Source organism: Dipteris shenzhenensis, chromosome 23 (genome assembly GCF_047967505.1).
Source record: "Dipteris shenzhenensis isolate YYH24624 ecotype China chromosome 23, Dip_SZ_1.0, whole genome shotgun sequence".
Classification (NCBI taxonomy): domain Eukaryota; kingdom Viridiplantae; phylum Streptophyta; class Polypodiopsida; order Gleicheniales; family Dipteridaceae; genus Dipteris; species Dipteris shenzhenensis.
In genome coordinates this window covers 29386383-29405445 of record NC_141618.1, presented here as the reverse complement: position 1 = coordinate 29405445, position 19063 = coordinate 29386383, and the positions used below count along the sequence as shown (strand labels likewise).

Sequence of the window (19063 nt, the reverse complement as noted above, 5' to 3'; positions counted from 1 at the left end):
CATCCTGCTCAATATGGCTTTGTCCCGCGTAGACATATCACAGATAACATTGCTAATGCCTACATTGGAATTGAATATGCCAAATACACACAGCAGGATGTTTTGTTATTGCAAGTTGATATTGCCAAAGCCTTTGATACTGTTCAGTGGGATTTTATTTCATCGACTATGCAAGCATTGGGTTTTGGCACAAAAATGCAGCAACTCATCACTTGGCTATATCAAGATAGTGAAGCTGCTTGCATACTTTCAGGAGATATTTCTCCATCCTGGACTCTTGCTTGCTCTGTCAGGCAAGGATGTCCACTGAGTGCTTTACTTTTTGCCATAGCCACTCATCCACTGCTTCAATATCTGGATCACCTCTTGGACACTGACCAGTTGCACGGTTTGGAGATTCTTGGCAGTCGCAGCATGATTGCTCAGGCATATGCTGATGATTCATTCTTTACTCCAAAAAATACTCGGGCTGTTCTGTCCATGATTATGCATGCTCTTTCTACATATGGATTGGCTGCTGGCCTTCGGGTAAATTTTCAGAAATCAAAATTGCTGCCGTTACATGCATAGGAATGGCACAACCTTCTGTGGCCTGGGGAAATTGTCCCCGCTTCTCAATTCATTCGACATCTCGGTTATCCTCTAGGCTGGGGACTCACCCGTTCACAACAAACTGATTGGGTGCTAGTAAAGTGAAGGGCAAAACTTGAATATTGGAAGCTTGCAACTTGGCCATTACATGTTCGTCTGCGAATTACACAATCCATTTTGATAGCATACATACAATTTTATCTGCCTCTCACTATGTTCACTAAGGCAGATCTAGTTTCATTTATGTCAGCTATCATGGAAATTTTCTGGCGTTCAAAACATGGCAAGAAAAGTCTTAGATTACTCTCTATGCATCGTCTCTGTTCTCCAAAGATGCACGGGGGTCTGAACATTCTCAATATTCAAATGCATTTACTTGCTCACAGAGGGAAAATGATGATACAATTTATGCAAGGAGATCAGCCTTGGGCTTTCATGATCCGCTCTCTCTTATTACATCTTCATACATCTGCCTTTGGGAATTGGCAGCCTACTCAGTGGGATTTTTTATTTGGCTCTATCCAAGGCAAGATCAGAGGATGCCCTTTTGTCTCTCGTCTGCTTCTTGATTAGAAACACATTCTATCCCACTTGGAATGGCATGGCAGGGACTCTCTCTCGAGCAACTCTTTGAGGGTAGAGAATATTTTTTGGTCTAAAGTATTCCACCCTCCTTTGGCCATACAAGAACCCCGACGTTCTTATTTTCTCTCCTTCAAAGGCATTTCATCTGTGGCGGATGTCCTTCAGGATGATGGCACAATTTTATCTTTTTCTATGGCTGCTCGCAAATATGGCTTGCGAGCTCATTATCGTCCTTTATGGCATAGAATTTCAGCAATGCTCCAACCGTACTTGCCAGTACCTCATTTGGAACTTCAGAATCGGCTTGAGGATTGGATTTTACGCTCTCCTTCCTCATACGCCCGTCCTTTGAAGCTCTCACATATCACAGTGTCATCACTGTATAAAGTGTTATTACCTCCACCTTGGATTTCCCATAGAGCAAATACTGTTTGGCATATGGATCGTCCAATGAAGTGGTGGAGAAAAAGGCTGCGTCTCCTTTGGCATTACAAAGTCCCTCTTCGACAACAACTTTTCCTATGGTGAGTTCTCCTTGGCATTTTTCCATCCGCACAGTTACTCGCACACAGACATATTGCTTCAGCTGTTTGTCACAGATGCCAACACGCTACTGAATCAGTGTTTCACATCTTTTGGTCCTGTCCAAATACTTCTGATCTCATTGCTCTCATCAGACAGAGGCTTCGACAGCGATTTCCTACTGTTACTTTTGGCAGATTTTTCTGGTTGTTTGGCTTTCATCCACAGAGACAGGGTTTTGATTTATTTTTTGTATGGGTGCGCTATTGGACCCTATGGACTTTATGGATGGATAGAAATCATAGAGTCTTTGGTGATCCACTATTTTCATCCTTTCTTTTTTTCAAACGATCTCTACAACAATCATTCTACGATTGTTTTCAGACTCGTTTGATTGATCAGAATGTGTATACAGCTTATACTGAGATCTTTAGTTGAGTAGTAGCTACTTCGTTTTTGAAGTAACTATGAATGTAATTATTCTACAGAAATAAAAGATTTCTTCCCACAAAAAAAAAAAAAAAAGGTGTGTGTGAGAGAGAGAGAGAGAGAGAAAGAAAGAAAGAAAGAAAGAAAGAAAGAAAGAAAGCTTGTTATAGTCTATGGAAGACCGATGGGTCTATGAGACTGGTAGAAAACCTTATACAACAAGCAAAAAGGGTGGAGCTACCAAACAAGCATCATCACCCATGCTAAATGCTAAGTCCTAAGAACTACATCGTCATACCATCAGTAAAATGGCATCATCATCATCATCAAAATCCTCATCATCATGTCGATCGATCCACGTCACCAGGCCATGCCGGCTTTGGCCAATACAATGTAGCCTCACAGGCTGTAAATGTCAAGGGGAGCTCGAAAGGGGGTGAGGTCATGCTGATGCGTAGCCAGTGGAGTGCCGGCGAACGTCTATGGGCATTGTCCATCTCGATCTCCTGGCAGTGGCTATGTCCTAACCAAGGCTATTGTAACACCTATGGGTCGTCCCAAGACTAAACAAGGATGGGAGGTCACCCAATGTGATCTGCATGTCCGTCCGCTGTCGAGAATGATGTGCCTCGGGCTCCGAGTCCCTATTGTGTTTGCAGTCAATGGTTGTGTGGTCCGTACGATCCGACTCGAAGAACTCTGTGATCCTGCTCTAAGAAGAGTCGGCGGGCAGTGTATCTGAGGCTTGCCTCTGTTAGAAAATACCCAACAGAGGGTACACGTAGCAGAAGACTTATAGTAATGCCCAGGAGCTCACACAGTCTGCGGTGTGGGTGTGGAATCACAAACTTCTTTACTTATGTGCATCCAATAGGTGTGCAGACTCATCAATAGACAATGAACCAAACCAGATAGAGAAACCACCAAATAATATATTTCCGTCCACAACTATGGACACAATACAAAAGAGACAGATCCAGAGTCCCACCAATGGTGTGGTCCTCTGATCTTACCACAAAAGTCCTTCTCCTATCTGCTGGCTATCTCTAGACTAGAGTCCGCGTGCTCCACCTCGAGTGTGAGTAGACTTTCCGTCTAGAATGATCTTCTCCACCTTGCTGTCTGGAAACCAGTCTAGGTGGGCAGCCGCCTGCAAGCTAGGTCTGCAGCACAAGGTACTTCTTTCTCCTCCTGACTGTAGGCCCAAAGGTAGCCCTGCTGCTGCTCCTTCTGCTGATGGAATTGCTGCTCCAGATGATGTGCAAATGAGACCTGAATGGCCCCCTTATATAGCCCTCAAGGGCCTGACCACCTCGCGTGCTCCACCTCGAGTGTGAGTAGACTTTCCGTCTAGAATGATCTTCTCCACCTTGCTGTCTGGAAACCAGTCTAGGTGGGCAGCCTCCTGCAAGCTAGGTCTGCAGCACAAGGTACTTCTTTCTCCTCCTAACTGTAGGCCCAAAGGTAGCCCTGCTGCTGCTCCTTCTGCTGATGGAATTGCTGCTCCAGATGATGTGCAAATGAGACCTGAATGGCCCCCTTATATAGCCCTCAAGGGCCTGACCAAAAAAACCGACCCAGTCTGTACAAAAACCGACCCAGTCTGTATGAAAACCGACCAGAATGCTTGGGAAAAACCGCCCTTAAAGGGCTCACAATTCAGGCCTTTTATGGCCCAAACTTCCAGGGCTTTTGGCCCTCCATTCAAGGCAAATATGCAGCCTATAAAAGGCCTGCCACCTCCCCACTGACAGTCACATTCCTTGCTGCAGATCTGAGCCTGCACTCCCTGCCATGTCTGCGCCTCTGCAAACAGTGCGCCTCCATGTCCTAGATCCTCCGCAATCTGTCCCAGACTGTCTTGCTTCTGCTCCGTACTTTCCTGGCCCTCTGTCCTGCCCTTAACAGCCCTAGATGTGCTGCCCACATGCCAGCCATGATGCTGTCTATGTGGCAGCCCCTTTCTCTCATTTCCTGTTGGGTACTGCCCTAGGTCTCCCTCCCCCATGCTCTCCTCATATGGGGGCTTACAGATGGGGAGGTGACCTTTCCAACAGCCTCTATATCTGAGTAAGTGCTCTTACTATCAAACCACCTCATGAATGAAAGCAGCGAGGCACCCCTAGTTTTGATACGAAAGGAGTTTGGAGAGGGGCCCAAATCCCTCTCTAAAGAGACAATGATAGCGACCACAGATCTCGTAGTACACGGGACATCGAAGTGCGAACTGTTCCTCAAACTCAACCTCCTACCAGTTATGTAGCGTACATAGGCGGTAGTACTCCCTGGGTATTATCAACTCAGCTCGTCCGTTCTCAATACGGAGTCAATGTGACAATACTCGAACTACCCGATGGAGATGCTCAATGAGTGCGGTAAGTGAATCCGAGTGTACTCTGGTGGGACAATGAAACCCTCCTCAAAGATGCGAAGGCAGTCATCTCTAAGCTTCAATGGAAGCTCTCTCAACTCCAACCAGGTCCTGAATGTGTGTAGCTGTAAGAGATCCTCTCGAATGACTAGGTTCTCGAGGTACCCAAGTGGGATAGATGGAGCGTCTAAACTATACTAGAAGGGGATAATCTTCCATGTGGAGCCCTATAAATCCATGTAGAAACAATGAGACACAAATGTGGTTGTTTATTCATAGAGTGGTTACATATATAGGCAACTGCCTCCATGTAGGTAGATCTTAGATCCATAATCATCTCCCTGATTATGGCTCTGATTATCTCAATGAAGCACCTCCTATGATCACTCACTCATCACACCAACCTGACACACCTAACTAGAACCTTCTAGCACACCTACACTCACACACTTCTTACATAGGACTCCAATCCCATAGGCACACACACACACACATCAATTTGCCCCTTCATTCCCTCTCACAAATTGATGACCTCATCCCTTAGCAGTAGTACATGGGATGCTCCATGGCTTGCCCACTATCATGTGGCAACACTCATGGCCCCAACCTGTGACTCACTCATAGGATTCTTGGTTTACAACTGGGAGATGGACACAGACTATGTATGTAAAGCCCAATAGTCCAATAAGGAAAAATCTCAAAAGACTAACAATCATTTAAGGATAGACTATCCATGGCAGAGAACCATTATTGACCTCATACACACATAACTCAGAAAACATATGGATCCTTACCCTTGTCAGATTTGACTTGGGTGTTGGCTGAACATATCTTTTTGGCATAACATTCCTTTTCAAAGTATCCAGGTTTGCCACAAAAGTTACATTTCATTTTGCTCTTTCCCTTGAAGTTACTTAAGTTGCTTCTGGCCAAATATGCCCCTTCTTTGTAATCACTTCTTTGTTTAATCTTTCTCTCCTACTCCAAGAGTGATGCTTCAATTTCTACCAGACTTATCTCTAGAATATTGGTAACTGTGGTTACAATAGTGCCATATTCTTCATTGAGACTTCTAAGTAAGATGGCAATGACAATATCTTCACCAAGATTAAACTTGATGCCAAATAACTGTGTCAAAATGCTCTTCATTGAATTTAGATGTGAAGAGATGGACTCCCCCCTATCCAATCTTAAGTCAAAGAATTCGATAAGCAAGCTATACTTAGAGCATCTTCCCTGTGCTCCAAACACATGCTCAAGATGAGTCCATGCAGCATGAGCAGTCTCACATCTATCAATGTGATGAATAAAGGAATCACTCAGACCAAGAGCAATTATAGCAACAGCTTTTTCATCTTTTGGAAGCCATGAAGCTTCTCCTTTTCTAGTTGTAAGTTTAGTTTCTTTGCCATTTGCTACCTTCCATATTCCCTTTTTCATGAGAATAAACTTCAGTTTTGCTTGCCAAGTGTGGAATCCCTCTCCTTCAAACTTATCTATTTTCAGTTTGAAAGCCATTTAGGAAGGTCTTACCAAATTAATGGCAGTGTCTAATCCCTTTACAAAAGGTCAATCTTTCTAAACAAAAAAATCACCTTCACCATAAAGATGCAAATTGCAAGATAAGAATTCCAAAAAAACCTAATTGTTTGGCATAATCATAACCAGTTGGCTTCTCCCACAACCTCTTAACTGGGTCTGTGAGAGGAGCTTCCTTTTCTACAACATCGATTGTGTGCAAAACAAGGCAACGCCCAAAAATCCTTCCAAGTGAGTGAGGTTACCTACCTAAACGACCATTCACTCACACATTTCATCTTGGAAAGGTGCCCAAGCTCTTCAAACTCTTCCACGCATCTACTATGTCCCACCAAATCTTTATGGTGCGTCTCAAGGAATCTATTGCTCTAAGGCCGACAAGATGGGGCTATGTTCAAACCCCTCTAGTTTTCTTTTGACTAATGATTCTTCATCATGTCAATTTATCAAGCTTTAACAAGAATGGCATCGATACGTACTTATGCCCCACCCATCCTTTTAGTGCTTTTGAAAGAGGAATCTTGTCTATCGATGGAGAAGCTTTGCCTTTGAATTTGCAGAATTCTGCAAATATAACCCATCTACGCCATGTTACGCAAAGTCCTAAGATGTCCTGGCTTGGAGAACCCGTATCTAAAACTAGCACAATCATCAGCCTCAAGCTCAATAAGTTTAGGAAGGAGCATACTAGGTGTAGACTCAATCACCATGCTTTCTATCTTGTGATATGTAAGGAAGATTTTGGATCCTTTTTTTTTTTTTGTTGAAAAGTGTGCTCCAAGTATGCAACATGAGTGAAGAAGAGATGCAGTTAGCAGTAGCAAATTTGAAGAGGATCAGTAACATGAACATGAGGGCACGTGAGGATGCCATACGTGGTTAGATATCTCAAGGTTGTGAGGTTGAATTACTTGCTTGTTAGAGCAAGGTGAGCAAGTCCAACGAGTCACTGTTCGGCCCTTGAGCCAACATATAGTCTAGGACACTTTTAGCTATATTGGGATAGGCTTCAGTTAGCTCCAGCACTGAAAAAAAGAGCATATAATCTCAAGTATACAAATTCACGTGCACATGAAAATACGCTTTTTCCAATGAGCTTCTGTCATAGCTCAAGCAATCACGGGCGGAGTTTGCTCGGTTTGAATGATAAATTCAAACGTGATGATATTGAGCTGTATATAGATGCCAGCTAGGCTTAGCCCCGGGAGCTAACAAACCTACAATTTTCAAAGCTAGAACACATCGAGCTATTGCAAGTTCTCACAAGCTGGCTTGTTCTTCGCAAGCAGTACAAACTAGTCAGTTCTTTGGTGAGCGATAGCTCCAGGAGTGTCGATTCCACAGCTCTCATTCGTATGAAAATCACAAAAGACAGATGGCAGAAATCGTAGCGGAATCAAGAACTCGAAGAGCACGACCCGAGAGCTCATTTGCATGGAATTCACGCAAAAGCAGAATGCGGTCCTCTTGGAATGCTAATCCCATCATTATACAGGCTTTTGCATTCACGGAAAAAAACCGAAAACACGGAAAGATTCTTACTATTTGAGACGGTGAAGAAGGATCTGTTGGATGACACGAGTGGGTGCAGGAAGCAAGATCATGGCGACAGAGGAGAAATGATCAGAAGAGGGAGCGAGAGCGACCCAATTGAATCTGGGTCATGGCTATGTATGTAGTCGTGCACCGTGGAGGGCAAAATCCGAGGAAGTCGCACGTTCCAGTCGTGCCCACAAAGCCCTTCAAATTCTCCAGGAAGAAGAATCGCAAGATAGAGAGTGGAAAAGCACCTTGGAATACCTTCAAAATAGCTTTGTTAAACACAACTAAAGCCTCTACTACATTTCTTCTCTTCTCTTCTCTTCTCTCTCTCTTTTCTCTCAAATGAAGAACCATGTGGATGGCCAACAAGAATGATGAAAACAAGCTGCCCACGTGTCTCATTGGTGCTCCACACTTGCCTTACAACGAGCAAGCAAGCTAGACCCTCTCATTGTTGCTTTACACTTGCCTCACAAGGAGCAAGGAAGCTACACTCAAGGAAGCTAGAGCAAGGAATGTGGGGCACTCAATGTATTCATTTCAACCTCCCATGATATTTCCGTTGGTCACTTACCTTACAAGGAATGTGCCACACTGAACAAAGAAGCTAGACTCTACTCGAGCATGGAATGTGGGGCACTAAATGTAGTCATTTCAACCTCCCATGGAATTACCATTGGGCCATGGTTGTACTTTACTCACCCATGTCTTCACGTGTCAATTGCTTCCTAGCCCTCTTTGGGGATAAGGGACATTTGAACAACTCTCACATATAGCTTTAGAACCTCATCAAAGCTGGAGTTATTCATTACATATGGAAGATTCGGAATGTCGTAGTTTTTCCTCAATAGGTGCAACATGATATATTGGAGCCCATTAGTTATTTTAGCAACCGATCGATTCAATTATTTGTGGTAGCAAAAGATTTGCAATAGAGCTTCGTGCAAAGCTATAATTCTCATTTATGTATCTTCTTTTCTTTTTAATGTAAATTTTACTTTTTCTCCCCGATGAAAAAAGGTGTCAAATGCTCGCCTTCCACACAGGAGAGTCACCTCATGTGAGTGGGTGTTCGCCCACCCATGAGTTGGTGGCCGACGTCCCTCAAGAAGATCACCTACTACCTATGAGCATACACCACAAGTGGTTGGCCCCTTGTAGTTGTCCATGTGTGCATGTGGATGGGCGCCTCATAGTTGGCCATGTGTGTGTGGATGGATTCGCCCCTTATATATGGACGAGCACGTCGTAAAAAGTATTTTTGGTCACTTTCATGGGAGAATGGCACACCTATCAACTTGATAGTGCATGAGGTTGTCCTGCTACTAGCATATAGCATATGCAAAAAGCCCTAAGCTTCACAATTGTGCCACACACTTGCCTTAGGATTATAACAAGGACTATGGGGCTAGAAAGACTAGATGTGGTGATATAAACTTTCTAGGAATTACCATTGTCTCATGGTGGGACCATCTAACAATCCTTTGATTGCACTTCCATCATGTTATGTGGCATGTGTGCATTGGATATGCATTGAAAAGTAAACAAAATTATATTAAAATGGCCCCTCATCTTGTACTCACCCCCAATTACATTGCCCTTCTTGCACTACAAATGACATTAGCATTTCAAGCCCCATGGCCATACCACTTGAACAACCATTTGAGTGCAAAAAGGAATTCTAGGAGAATTGAAGAGAAATTGAATGCATTTTGCATAGAACACCATGGTAAAATGCAAAAGAATTGCATTCACAATAATTAATGAACTTATGGGCTTAAATAAGCTCAACAAACCAATAAAGCAATAATCAATGAGCTTATTAGCGTAATTATACTCAATAAACCAATATCTCCCAACCAACAGACTTGAATAAGCTCAACAAACCAATGTTGCCAAACCACTTGGGTTAAACCCCATAACAAGGTGGATATTACATGTTTAATACACACGAGCATGCCCTCTTAAGGGATTACAAGGGTTTGTGCATTGTCAACAACTTTGCTAACCCATTACAAGCCCTCCTAGGATCAACATATTAAAATACTTCAAATTAAATATATGTAAGGAGTGATTAGTCCATTTTGTAGAGAATGAAGTTGCTAGCCATTGAGAAAATGTCACTAAATAGTTGGGACATAAGCGATCCATATACCAACTTAAAAAAGTGACAAGTGGACCAGAGGGGGAAAAATAGTATCGATTAAACCGTGTATAAACCCATTCAAATAGTAAAACCCATTTACAATACTAATCCTCTAAGTATGATAGAATTGGTAACTTTCACTCAGCTTTTATGCATGATCCCATAGCCCCTTTCAATGCTAAAAGTCATTAAATATCCATAGAACTTATAAGACACGTAGAGAACTCATACAAATTTTATTCCTTTCTTTTGTCGCACAATACCAAGATTGCCAATACTAAGCATAGAAAGACATATTTTGGTATTTGGGATACGGAACCATGGATTAGTCTTTTTGAAACTTCTAGAATCGTTCAATCATGAAAGCTTGTTTGTTTATTCATTCAATTGTTTATTTGAAACATTATTTATTTTGTGTACATGTGTATTTATGTATTGTTAGGTGAGCTTCATGTTATAGCTAGCTTAAGAGTCAATTGAGAATAGATCAATATAGAAGACACACAGTAGCCAATTGATGGTTGCATGAAGAAGTATATGTGTCACTTGCATATTTAACACCCAATAAGGATACCTTGCCCACCAAGGATGGCCCTAAACTATCCTATAGGCTATTACTTTTTTGCTCTTAACTAGTTAAGGCCCACCAAGGATGCCCCTTAATGAGCCTATAGGCTTTTGGCTTTTAAAGTAGTTTGGCTAGCTAGCTAGGATAGGGCTATTATTGACATTTGTGCCTTTTGATTTTTAATAAATTTCTCATGGTTTGCATGTCTTTCTTTCAATGTACTGATTATCATAATGGGTGTTCTAATATGTTGTAATTGAGTTTTAGTGCAGTAAAAGGTACCTTCAACTAGGTTTTCCCTCTCAATTAGTATCATAGCTAAGTGACAGAAGGGGACATGTTCAATTCCTTTGTAGGCCTTCTTGAGTGGAGTCACTTTATACATTAGCAACATCATCGTTACCTTGCTTCTTGGACATCACTCAACTATATTTTAGCAAAGACATGAATTGACATGACCTTGCCAAATGTCACACATAGCAATTCTTTTTCTATAATGATGTAAAGTACTAATTGTGCTTTTGAATTTGTGTTTAAATTTATATAAGCAAGATACAAAAATAGTACATGTAACTATCCGCTATACTACAATAGCCATTTCCTTACCATCTTTTTGGCCCATTGAGCTAATTTCAAGTTCTTTAGGGAGCTCCTTGGAAAGTTGAGCAAAACAAAGTGCTATGGTTGTGCAAGACAACTAATCTATTTCATTTCTCATACTAAAGGAACTTGCAAATGCACTTTTAGATCTCATTTAGCTACAACAGAATTGTGCTTGGGAGATCAACTAACTATACCAATATTGGAATGAATGCAAGCCAAAAGTCAATGAAAGTCTACTCATCCATTAGAACATAGACATGTGATTATTATTGAACCCACAAGACCCCTTTCAAAGAGCACTTCTTGACCTACACTTTAGATTCACAAAGCATTCCTACAAAACGTAGTCATATTCCAATGTTATTTTTTGACATATTGATTGAATTTGCAAAATGTTGAAATATTATATAAAATTGATGGGTCTTGAAATAAATATCAATATCATTGCCACACAAAAAAAAGATATAAGGATCACAACCCTTGTGCAAGAGCTGTATTAGAAGTGTTGACTTCCATTTCCTCTATTGCCTCTTCTTACATCAAATGTTCCACTTCCACACCTTCAAACGCATGGTGCTTTCAAGATATCACATGCTATCACTTGTCATCGATGCAATCAGATTAAAAAACAAATGAAGATTAAAAGAGAACAATCCATACTAAGTCCATGTCTCACAATGCATACATGAAGCAAATGCATCCATATGAGAAAATGCTTACTTGCTCACAATAAACAAATATGACAATAAGATCATCCCAACATTTTGTAAAAAATCATTTTATTCTGTCCTCACTATATTATGAGCCCCTCTACAACAACCTTTAAGCATTTCCCTATCTCCTTCAAGTCTTCATGGGCTTTGGTGTTGTATTTATCACTAAAGATATTCTTCCATAAGATTTTAGCCACAACCTTAAATATATGCAAGGATCCAAAAGATACATGACTGTCAAATATTTGCAATAGGGAAGACTATAAAATATGGAGAGTTGGCTCATGCTGAGTGGAGGTGTGGGGATGCAAGGATCCATCCAAAATCTTAATTGATTTCATGATTGACTAGATAAATATCAACTCCCCAAGACTATTGAAACTTGGATGCACATGGTATGGTTGATCCATGGAAAGAAGTCTCTTGTGGTTTTCATACACAACATTGCCTAGCTTTTTGGAGTGACAACTGTGTAAACTATCACCACATAAGCATAATATCCTAAGACAATGAGTCTTGAAAATAACAAACATGATTCAAAGGACAATAAAATGATGAGCTAAAAAACAAAGTGACTATGTGTTGTAATAAGTACCTGGTAAGTACCTAAGCAATACCTAAAGCTAGAATAATATTGTAGTGTCCACATTAAAATACCCCTTAGCTAATAGGTTTTATTGGATAATGACCTTGAAATTGTCATAGATCTAAAACACATTCAATAGAATTTGAAATTCCTCCACCAAAGGATCCAAGATACGCATTCATGTCCTAACTTATGATTCCCTAGGACAATAAGCACTAACATAGAAGTCCCTTCTTTATAGTGAGCCATAGATGAATATTGTAGTTCACTACTACCATTGGCCTAGTAGACCAAGATGTGGATCGATGAGAAAATGGATTCACATCATCCATTGCCAAGACAAGCTATACATGACAAAGGCTTATTCTTGAATTATGGTCACATTTTCTCCACATGTTTTCTTTAGTAGGCATCCTTAATGTTCCATCCATGGAACAATTGTGGGCATGCCAATCCATAAGTTGAGCCAATGATGCACATAAAAACATGCTATTTACCCATGGCTAGTATTGGCATGTGTCATTAAACCTTTCTCGATACATCCAAACCATGTGTGTCTTCTCTATAGTGTGATGACACATTTTGGGAAAATTCTAGCATACTCATACATACCTCTAGAAAGGATGAAATCATTCAGATTTGTATGAAGCTGTACTCCATTACCAATGCACATAGAATTTTATTTTCATAATTACTTGATGGTGGGATGAGATCGCCTTTGGAAGTAATGCTTAAAGTAGCCTGTAAAGCAAATTCGATGAGTTAAAGGAAAAGGGTAGTAAAGTGCACAAGCAAAGCAAACATGAGTCAAAATACCTATTGAAAGAGGTTAGTGATAATATTTAGTAAAATAGGGTAGTCACTCTTGTATTTGATCGTCCATAGCTTGCATGAAAATTTTGTACCAATAAAATGGTTATAAGGAGAGATCTACTCACCCCTTGAAGAGCATTATGTTTACCTCTACACATATTTCTTCTATCCTTGGGATTCATGGTCTAAACCGGCTATTCAATTTTGGCTCGTATCCTTATGTGGATCTTGCTCCTGAATCTATAGAAGATGGTTCAAAGTAGCATCTACATGCGGATCTACAAAATGCATATTGAAGTAAGGTGGATCAAAGTAAGCATGTATCAAATCTTGCATGAGTGTCATCTTCAGTCATTGCATCAAAGTAAGGTGGATCAAAGTAAGCATATATCAAATCAGGATCAAATCTTGCATCATCAATGTCATCTTCATTCATTGCATCAAAGTAAGGTGGATCAAAGTAAGCATAAATCAAGCCTTGCATGAATTCATCATCAATGTCATCTAAGTGTCATCCTCATTCATTGAATGTTCCTCTTCATTTTCATCCATGCAAGGGGGACTCACCTTCTTTTGGCGACACACTCCTCATTTAGATCATACCTATGATTCACTGTTGGTATCTAGAATTCATGGGGACAATATTGTGTAGCATGCTCATGCATAGCTGTGGAATCCTTGTCCCTATTATAAGAGGTGGTATGAGAAAAAGCGACAATATATTATTGACACATTATTGAGGAGAAAATAGCATGGGAAAACCTTTCATGCCTCCTCATTCAAAGCATTTAGATGTGGAGGTTGGGAAGGGAACATAATCTCAAAACTGTGCAATGGTTATAGTGCATTGTCTAACTACTATCACACCATAGCATCGTACACAATTGCAGGGTATCTTTTCACAAACATATAGGGATTTATGCATGGTAATCTTTGAAATGAATGGCTTGTGGATCTTCAAAATAACTAAATATAGATGACCATCTAGGATCTTTGTCATTAACATACCATCACAAGAAGTAACTAATCTAAAACATGCTACTATGCTTCAAGCACAAAATGGTGGGGTACCACTATTGATCTTTACTAAGCAACCTCTTTAAGCCTAGGCTCTCTTGTGCATGCAAATGTAAGAAATTTGTCAAGACTTTTATTATAGTTACCTTTTTTTAAAAATGTCACTTAAACTTGTTTTTTATTAATGTGTTCAAGATAAATCATTTGAACCAACAAGAGTTGATTCCTAGTGGTCCACATACTATTTTGGACCACAGACTTAGCCATCTCTAGCTTATTGAAAGGAAGATAATGAAGTCATTTCTCATGAGATGGATATTCATGACTACTAGCTCTTCTTCTCCCAGTTGGACCTAACCCATCCCTCAAGGAAAGCAACCGATGCCCAAGGGCGATGAATGTATCCAACATGGAACTATTGTGAATCCTTATGATGGGGATCTTTACCTTGTAAATTTATCCATTCTCCTCAGTTGTTCCTTCGCATAATCTGTTGAGTTTGGATGTTCTTACAAGACCCTCTCCCTTTATGTATGCCTTAAGAAACTAGTTTTTGACTCTAGTTTTGGTGGTGAACCAATTTTGCGAGACCCTGCTAGCCCTTTCTAGAGCAATTTGCTCCCTTGGACTGCTTCCACATAGGTGGACTTCGAAGGTTGACGAGGCACATCTAGAAAGCATAACTCTCCTCCATTGAGGACCTCCTACATTTATAGCTTTCTTCCATGACCTTACTTGATAGCTTCTCTCTTACTGCCCAATTGTTGCCATCGAGGTGTTGTATTGAAGTTATCTTATTATGGTGAATAATTGGGAATTGAATTGGGTCAACGGTATCCTCCAAAGGCTACATTTTCTCTAAACAACAAGAAGCCAGATGGGGGCTGCTCTATGCCTATAAATTGAACATTATTGAAAGTAGCTACCCATTGCATGGTAGAGCTCATAAGTCTGAGGATTGGAGATTTTCTAGTGGCATTAATAGTCCCATCGGCCCCTACTTGAGATGTCTCACCTCTTGCTTGGCCTGCAGTCCCATCTTGAACATGGAGCCATCCAAGATGGGACTATACACATCAACAATTATCATGTTAGCAACACAAATTTACATAAGTCCAAATTGAATGCAAAAAATTGCAATGGTGGGATGATTACCATGTAATCTATAATATCTGACAATTCATGATCTCCATTAATTATTTAATTAGTGGAGATTTGAATTGTCAAGCATGCATAGTTTAGCATGTCAATGTACAAATATGTACTCTCTTCAATAGGATATGAAAAATGGGATCCCACTAGGGTCCATTTTATCATGATCGGGGTCTACCATTTGGTTACAAGATAGAATGACATTTTCCCATTATAAGCTTCCCTTTTGCATTCCTTGAGAGTAGGTATAGTACAAGCATGTGCATTTTTCATTTACACATCTATCAAAACTATGTAAGCAATTGAGTGTCTTGAAATCACTTGTAAGATGTTAAGGATATGATTTTCTCACTCCCCATTGGTTAATTTCTAGGCATCCAGCGCTCGGTGCTCATGAACCCTTAACCCACTCTGTGCAATGCTAGGATGAAGATGCTTGCTCTTGTAGTCCTTACTAGGATGTGCGTGCGAACTTGATCATGTATGATGAAAGTAGATGTCAATAGAAATAACTCAGAGTTTAGGTTTGCTATTTGAAAGGGAAACTGTATGATGATGGGGGATCGAGCATGCAAAAAATAAACAGACAATAGATAACAATATAGACAAGTTGCAAGCAAAGCACACTTGTATTAGGAGAAGAATTTGCTACAATGAATCCTCCTTGCTTGAATTGAGCACTCAGTTATGCAAGCTCCTATTTCTATTAGGCTAAGCTAGAGAGAGGACGTGAACCATAATAAATGTCACGCCTCCTCTTTGTTACAACACTTCTCTACTAAGTAGACTAATTGCAAATCCAACTTCTATTACTGACACTTGCAGTTTGTTGGACCACTACTCACCATTGGTCTATTGCCCTTAGCTTTAGGATGATTCCTCCTTAGACCTAGGGTCACTGCCTTAGCTACTGTGTCACTCGCTGCTCGGGAAGTTAGCCAATGATGTACTTGCCTATTTACCAGTCATCACAGAATCATGTGAAAGAATTCATAGCCATTTATTTGGATGATTTCTATGAATACTCTACAGACAAAGATCATCTATGTTTTTTTGGAAAAGGTGTTCCATCATTGTAGGCAAGTAGGCATCTCACTTAATCTAGCGAGCTCCATCTAGGAGAGAGACAAAGCCTACGAAGGAGCAAGCTTCCCAAAAGTGTTTTCTGTGTGCGAGTTGGTATCTAAATTGGGCATGTGATTTCACAAGATGGTATTTAGACTGAGCTAAGTAAATGCAGGCCATTCAACAAAGGCTCGAGTCAAAAAATTTGACTCAATTACAATTCTTTGGGGACTTTATCAGTTTAAATAGATGCTTTATAAAAGGTTTTGCCAAGATTATAGCTCCATTATATGAATTAACTAAGAAGGATCCCAAGTTTGAATGGACTACCTAGTTGTCCGCTGAATTTCATGGCTTGAAAAGTCGAGCTACAGCTACACCCATTTTGAGCCAACCTCACTAGGATGTCATTTTTCATGTGCATGTTGATGCCTATGGATATGCCTTACGGATTATAATGGCACAACTAGATGGTAGATTAGATTACCCGATGTATTATATAGTTGGTTGTTGACAGCTATAGAATCTAATTATAGCACTACTAAGCATGATGTTTTGGGCATGATCTTCAGTGTGCGAAAATTGTCTCACTATTTGCTTGGAAACCCATTTATCTTCTATGTGGACCATCACACTTTGCTTTATTTGATCAATGACACTGTCATTCAAGGACACTTGTCCATTGGATGCTTCTTTTATGGGAATTTAATTTTAAAATCATTCACAAGCCTGGTAAAATGTATGTGGGAGCCGATTGCTTGTTTACGCTACTTGCACCACTAGAAGAAACTCAAGGGGTTATTACTGACCTTCTAGATGCCGAGCTCTTTGCAGTTGAAGTGAATATGCTGATTTGATGAACTACTTGTCCCAAGGAACATTTATGGATAGTATGCCAAGAGACAAACACATGCAATTAGTCTTGAAGGCTTGGAAATTCACTTTGATTAGTGGAAATCTCTATGCAGATGGTGTTTTGGGTTCCACCACATGAGCATGCTATAATCTTGCAAGAAGCTCACATTGGATCCATCTGGTGGACACTTCCAGGGTGAATTGATAGCTCGGAAGGTATTGCAGTTAGGATTATGATGGGGAACCTTATTCAAGGATGGCTAGAAAAAATGTATGCATTATGACGTATACCAACGAACTTACCATCTTCTACCTAATCAATCTATGCCATTACAACCTACTCATCCTTCGGAAGCATTCCAAATATGGAGATTGGATTTTGTTGGTCATTTCAAGTGTGCCAGGTTTACAAAGAATAAGTATATTGTGGTTGTTACTAATTATGCTACCAAGTGGGCAAAAGCTAAGGCACTCTAGGATAACTTGACTTGGAGCACGGCCTTTTTTTTTTTGAAATTATAATATGCAAATATGGATGCCCCATACAATTGGTTAGTGATCAAGGATCACACTTCTTGAATGAAGTCATACAGTTACTGAAGGATGAATTTAAGATTATGCGCACACCATATCTACAACCTATTTTTTCTTAGGCAATGGTGAAGTTGAATCTACAAACAAAACTCTCAAGTTGATTTTGACCAAGACCATGCATTCTCATAAGAGTGATTGGGACACTAAGCTACATGCTGTGTTATGGGCATATAGAATTGCATTCAAAGTCACTAAAAATTTAACTCTATTCAGGATGACTTTTGGTTTAGAAGTTGTGGTACCCTTAGAATTTGTTGTTCTGGCAGTTGAACATCACTAAGATGAGTCAAAGGAATCAAGGGATGATTGTATCAGGTAGCCCACCGAGATGAACTATGTCCCTGAGTAGCTTGGTTAGCAGGTGATTCAAAGGAGAAGGAAAGCATGGCATGATAGGCATATTGTGCCTAAACATTTGAAAAAAGAATGTTTGTGTTACTATATAATGCCAAAATTGGGACCCCTCAAAATAGCTTTCAAATTGGGATGGAAAAGGACCTATAGGTTAACTGAAGTGTTTCTTAATGGGACACTACAACTCGAGGATCTACAAGGAAGAGTGTTTTTAAAGCTATACAATGGGAGCAAAGTAAAGCCTTACCAAGCAGCAAGTTCCTTGGAGGTTTCTTGGTAGCACGTGGCTCAAATATAGGTCACTCAATCTATAATGACTTGGTTGAGCCTTGTGTATCAGCAAGCATGCTGGCAAGATGTTTGATTACAATGGATCGAGCAACTCACATGCCACCATGTGGTAGTTTAGGAATTGAGGGCATTAATTTCCACTTATCATCCCAAACAAGGGTGTGTAATCATGCAGCCACTAATGTCCATCTTTAGCCATTGTTCATCATCTATACTCAACTCTAGCCATTCTTCTTCTTCGTCACTTATAGTTGCATTTGCTTCCTACTCTATTGCTCTCTATACTATCTTTGTTGTTGCTCCCATCTCTCTGTGTGTTCCCTGTGCCTTTGCTTTCATCTTCACCTACATCTATCCCCGTTTACACCATCTTCCTAATCATGGAGGAATGCATAGCCTACACCATCTACCAAAAGCAATGTAGGGCATCTTCATGGGTCACTCCCCCTCATTTGATCACAGAGTTCATAAATGAGGTGCTCAGGGAGATCTTAAAGTGCACTTGCTTATTCTAGTACTAGGAGCAGTTGGTTGAGTTCTTTGAGGAGAATGCAGCTAGTTTACGGCAATCACAAACTGCTCTCAACATAGAATGGGAAAGCTTGTAGGTATTAGGAAAAGATGGAGCTTATTTTGGGGCCTTTTAGAATAGAAAAAAATAGAGATCCTCCAATGAGAGAGAGGCCAACATTACGTTGAAAGTGCTTTTCTTTTTTCAAAAAAATAG

General features: G+C 40.3%; 1 protein-coding gene across 2 annotated transcripts in view; it reads right to left on the bottom strand.

The window, feature by feature from the left end:
• The window catches only part of DIS2 (Arp2/3 complex, 34 kD subunit p34-Arc), a 54342-nt gene extending 46328 nt beyond the window's left edge, over positions 1–8014 (bottom strand). The window contains exon 1 of one of the 2 annotated variants that reach the window (XM_087394564.1): positions 7580–8014. In XM_087394564.1, coding sequence (XP_087250690.1) covers positions 7580–7641 — 62 coding nt within the window. In that variant the 5' untranslated portion in view covers positions 7642–8014. The remainder of the gene's footprint in view (positions 1–7579) is intronic. The other variant, XM_087394563.1, reaches the window with a different exon arrangement.
• Between the last annotated feature and the right edge of the window lie 11049 nt (positions 8015–19063).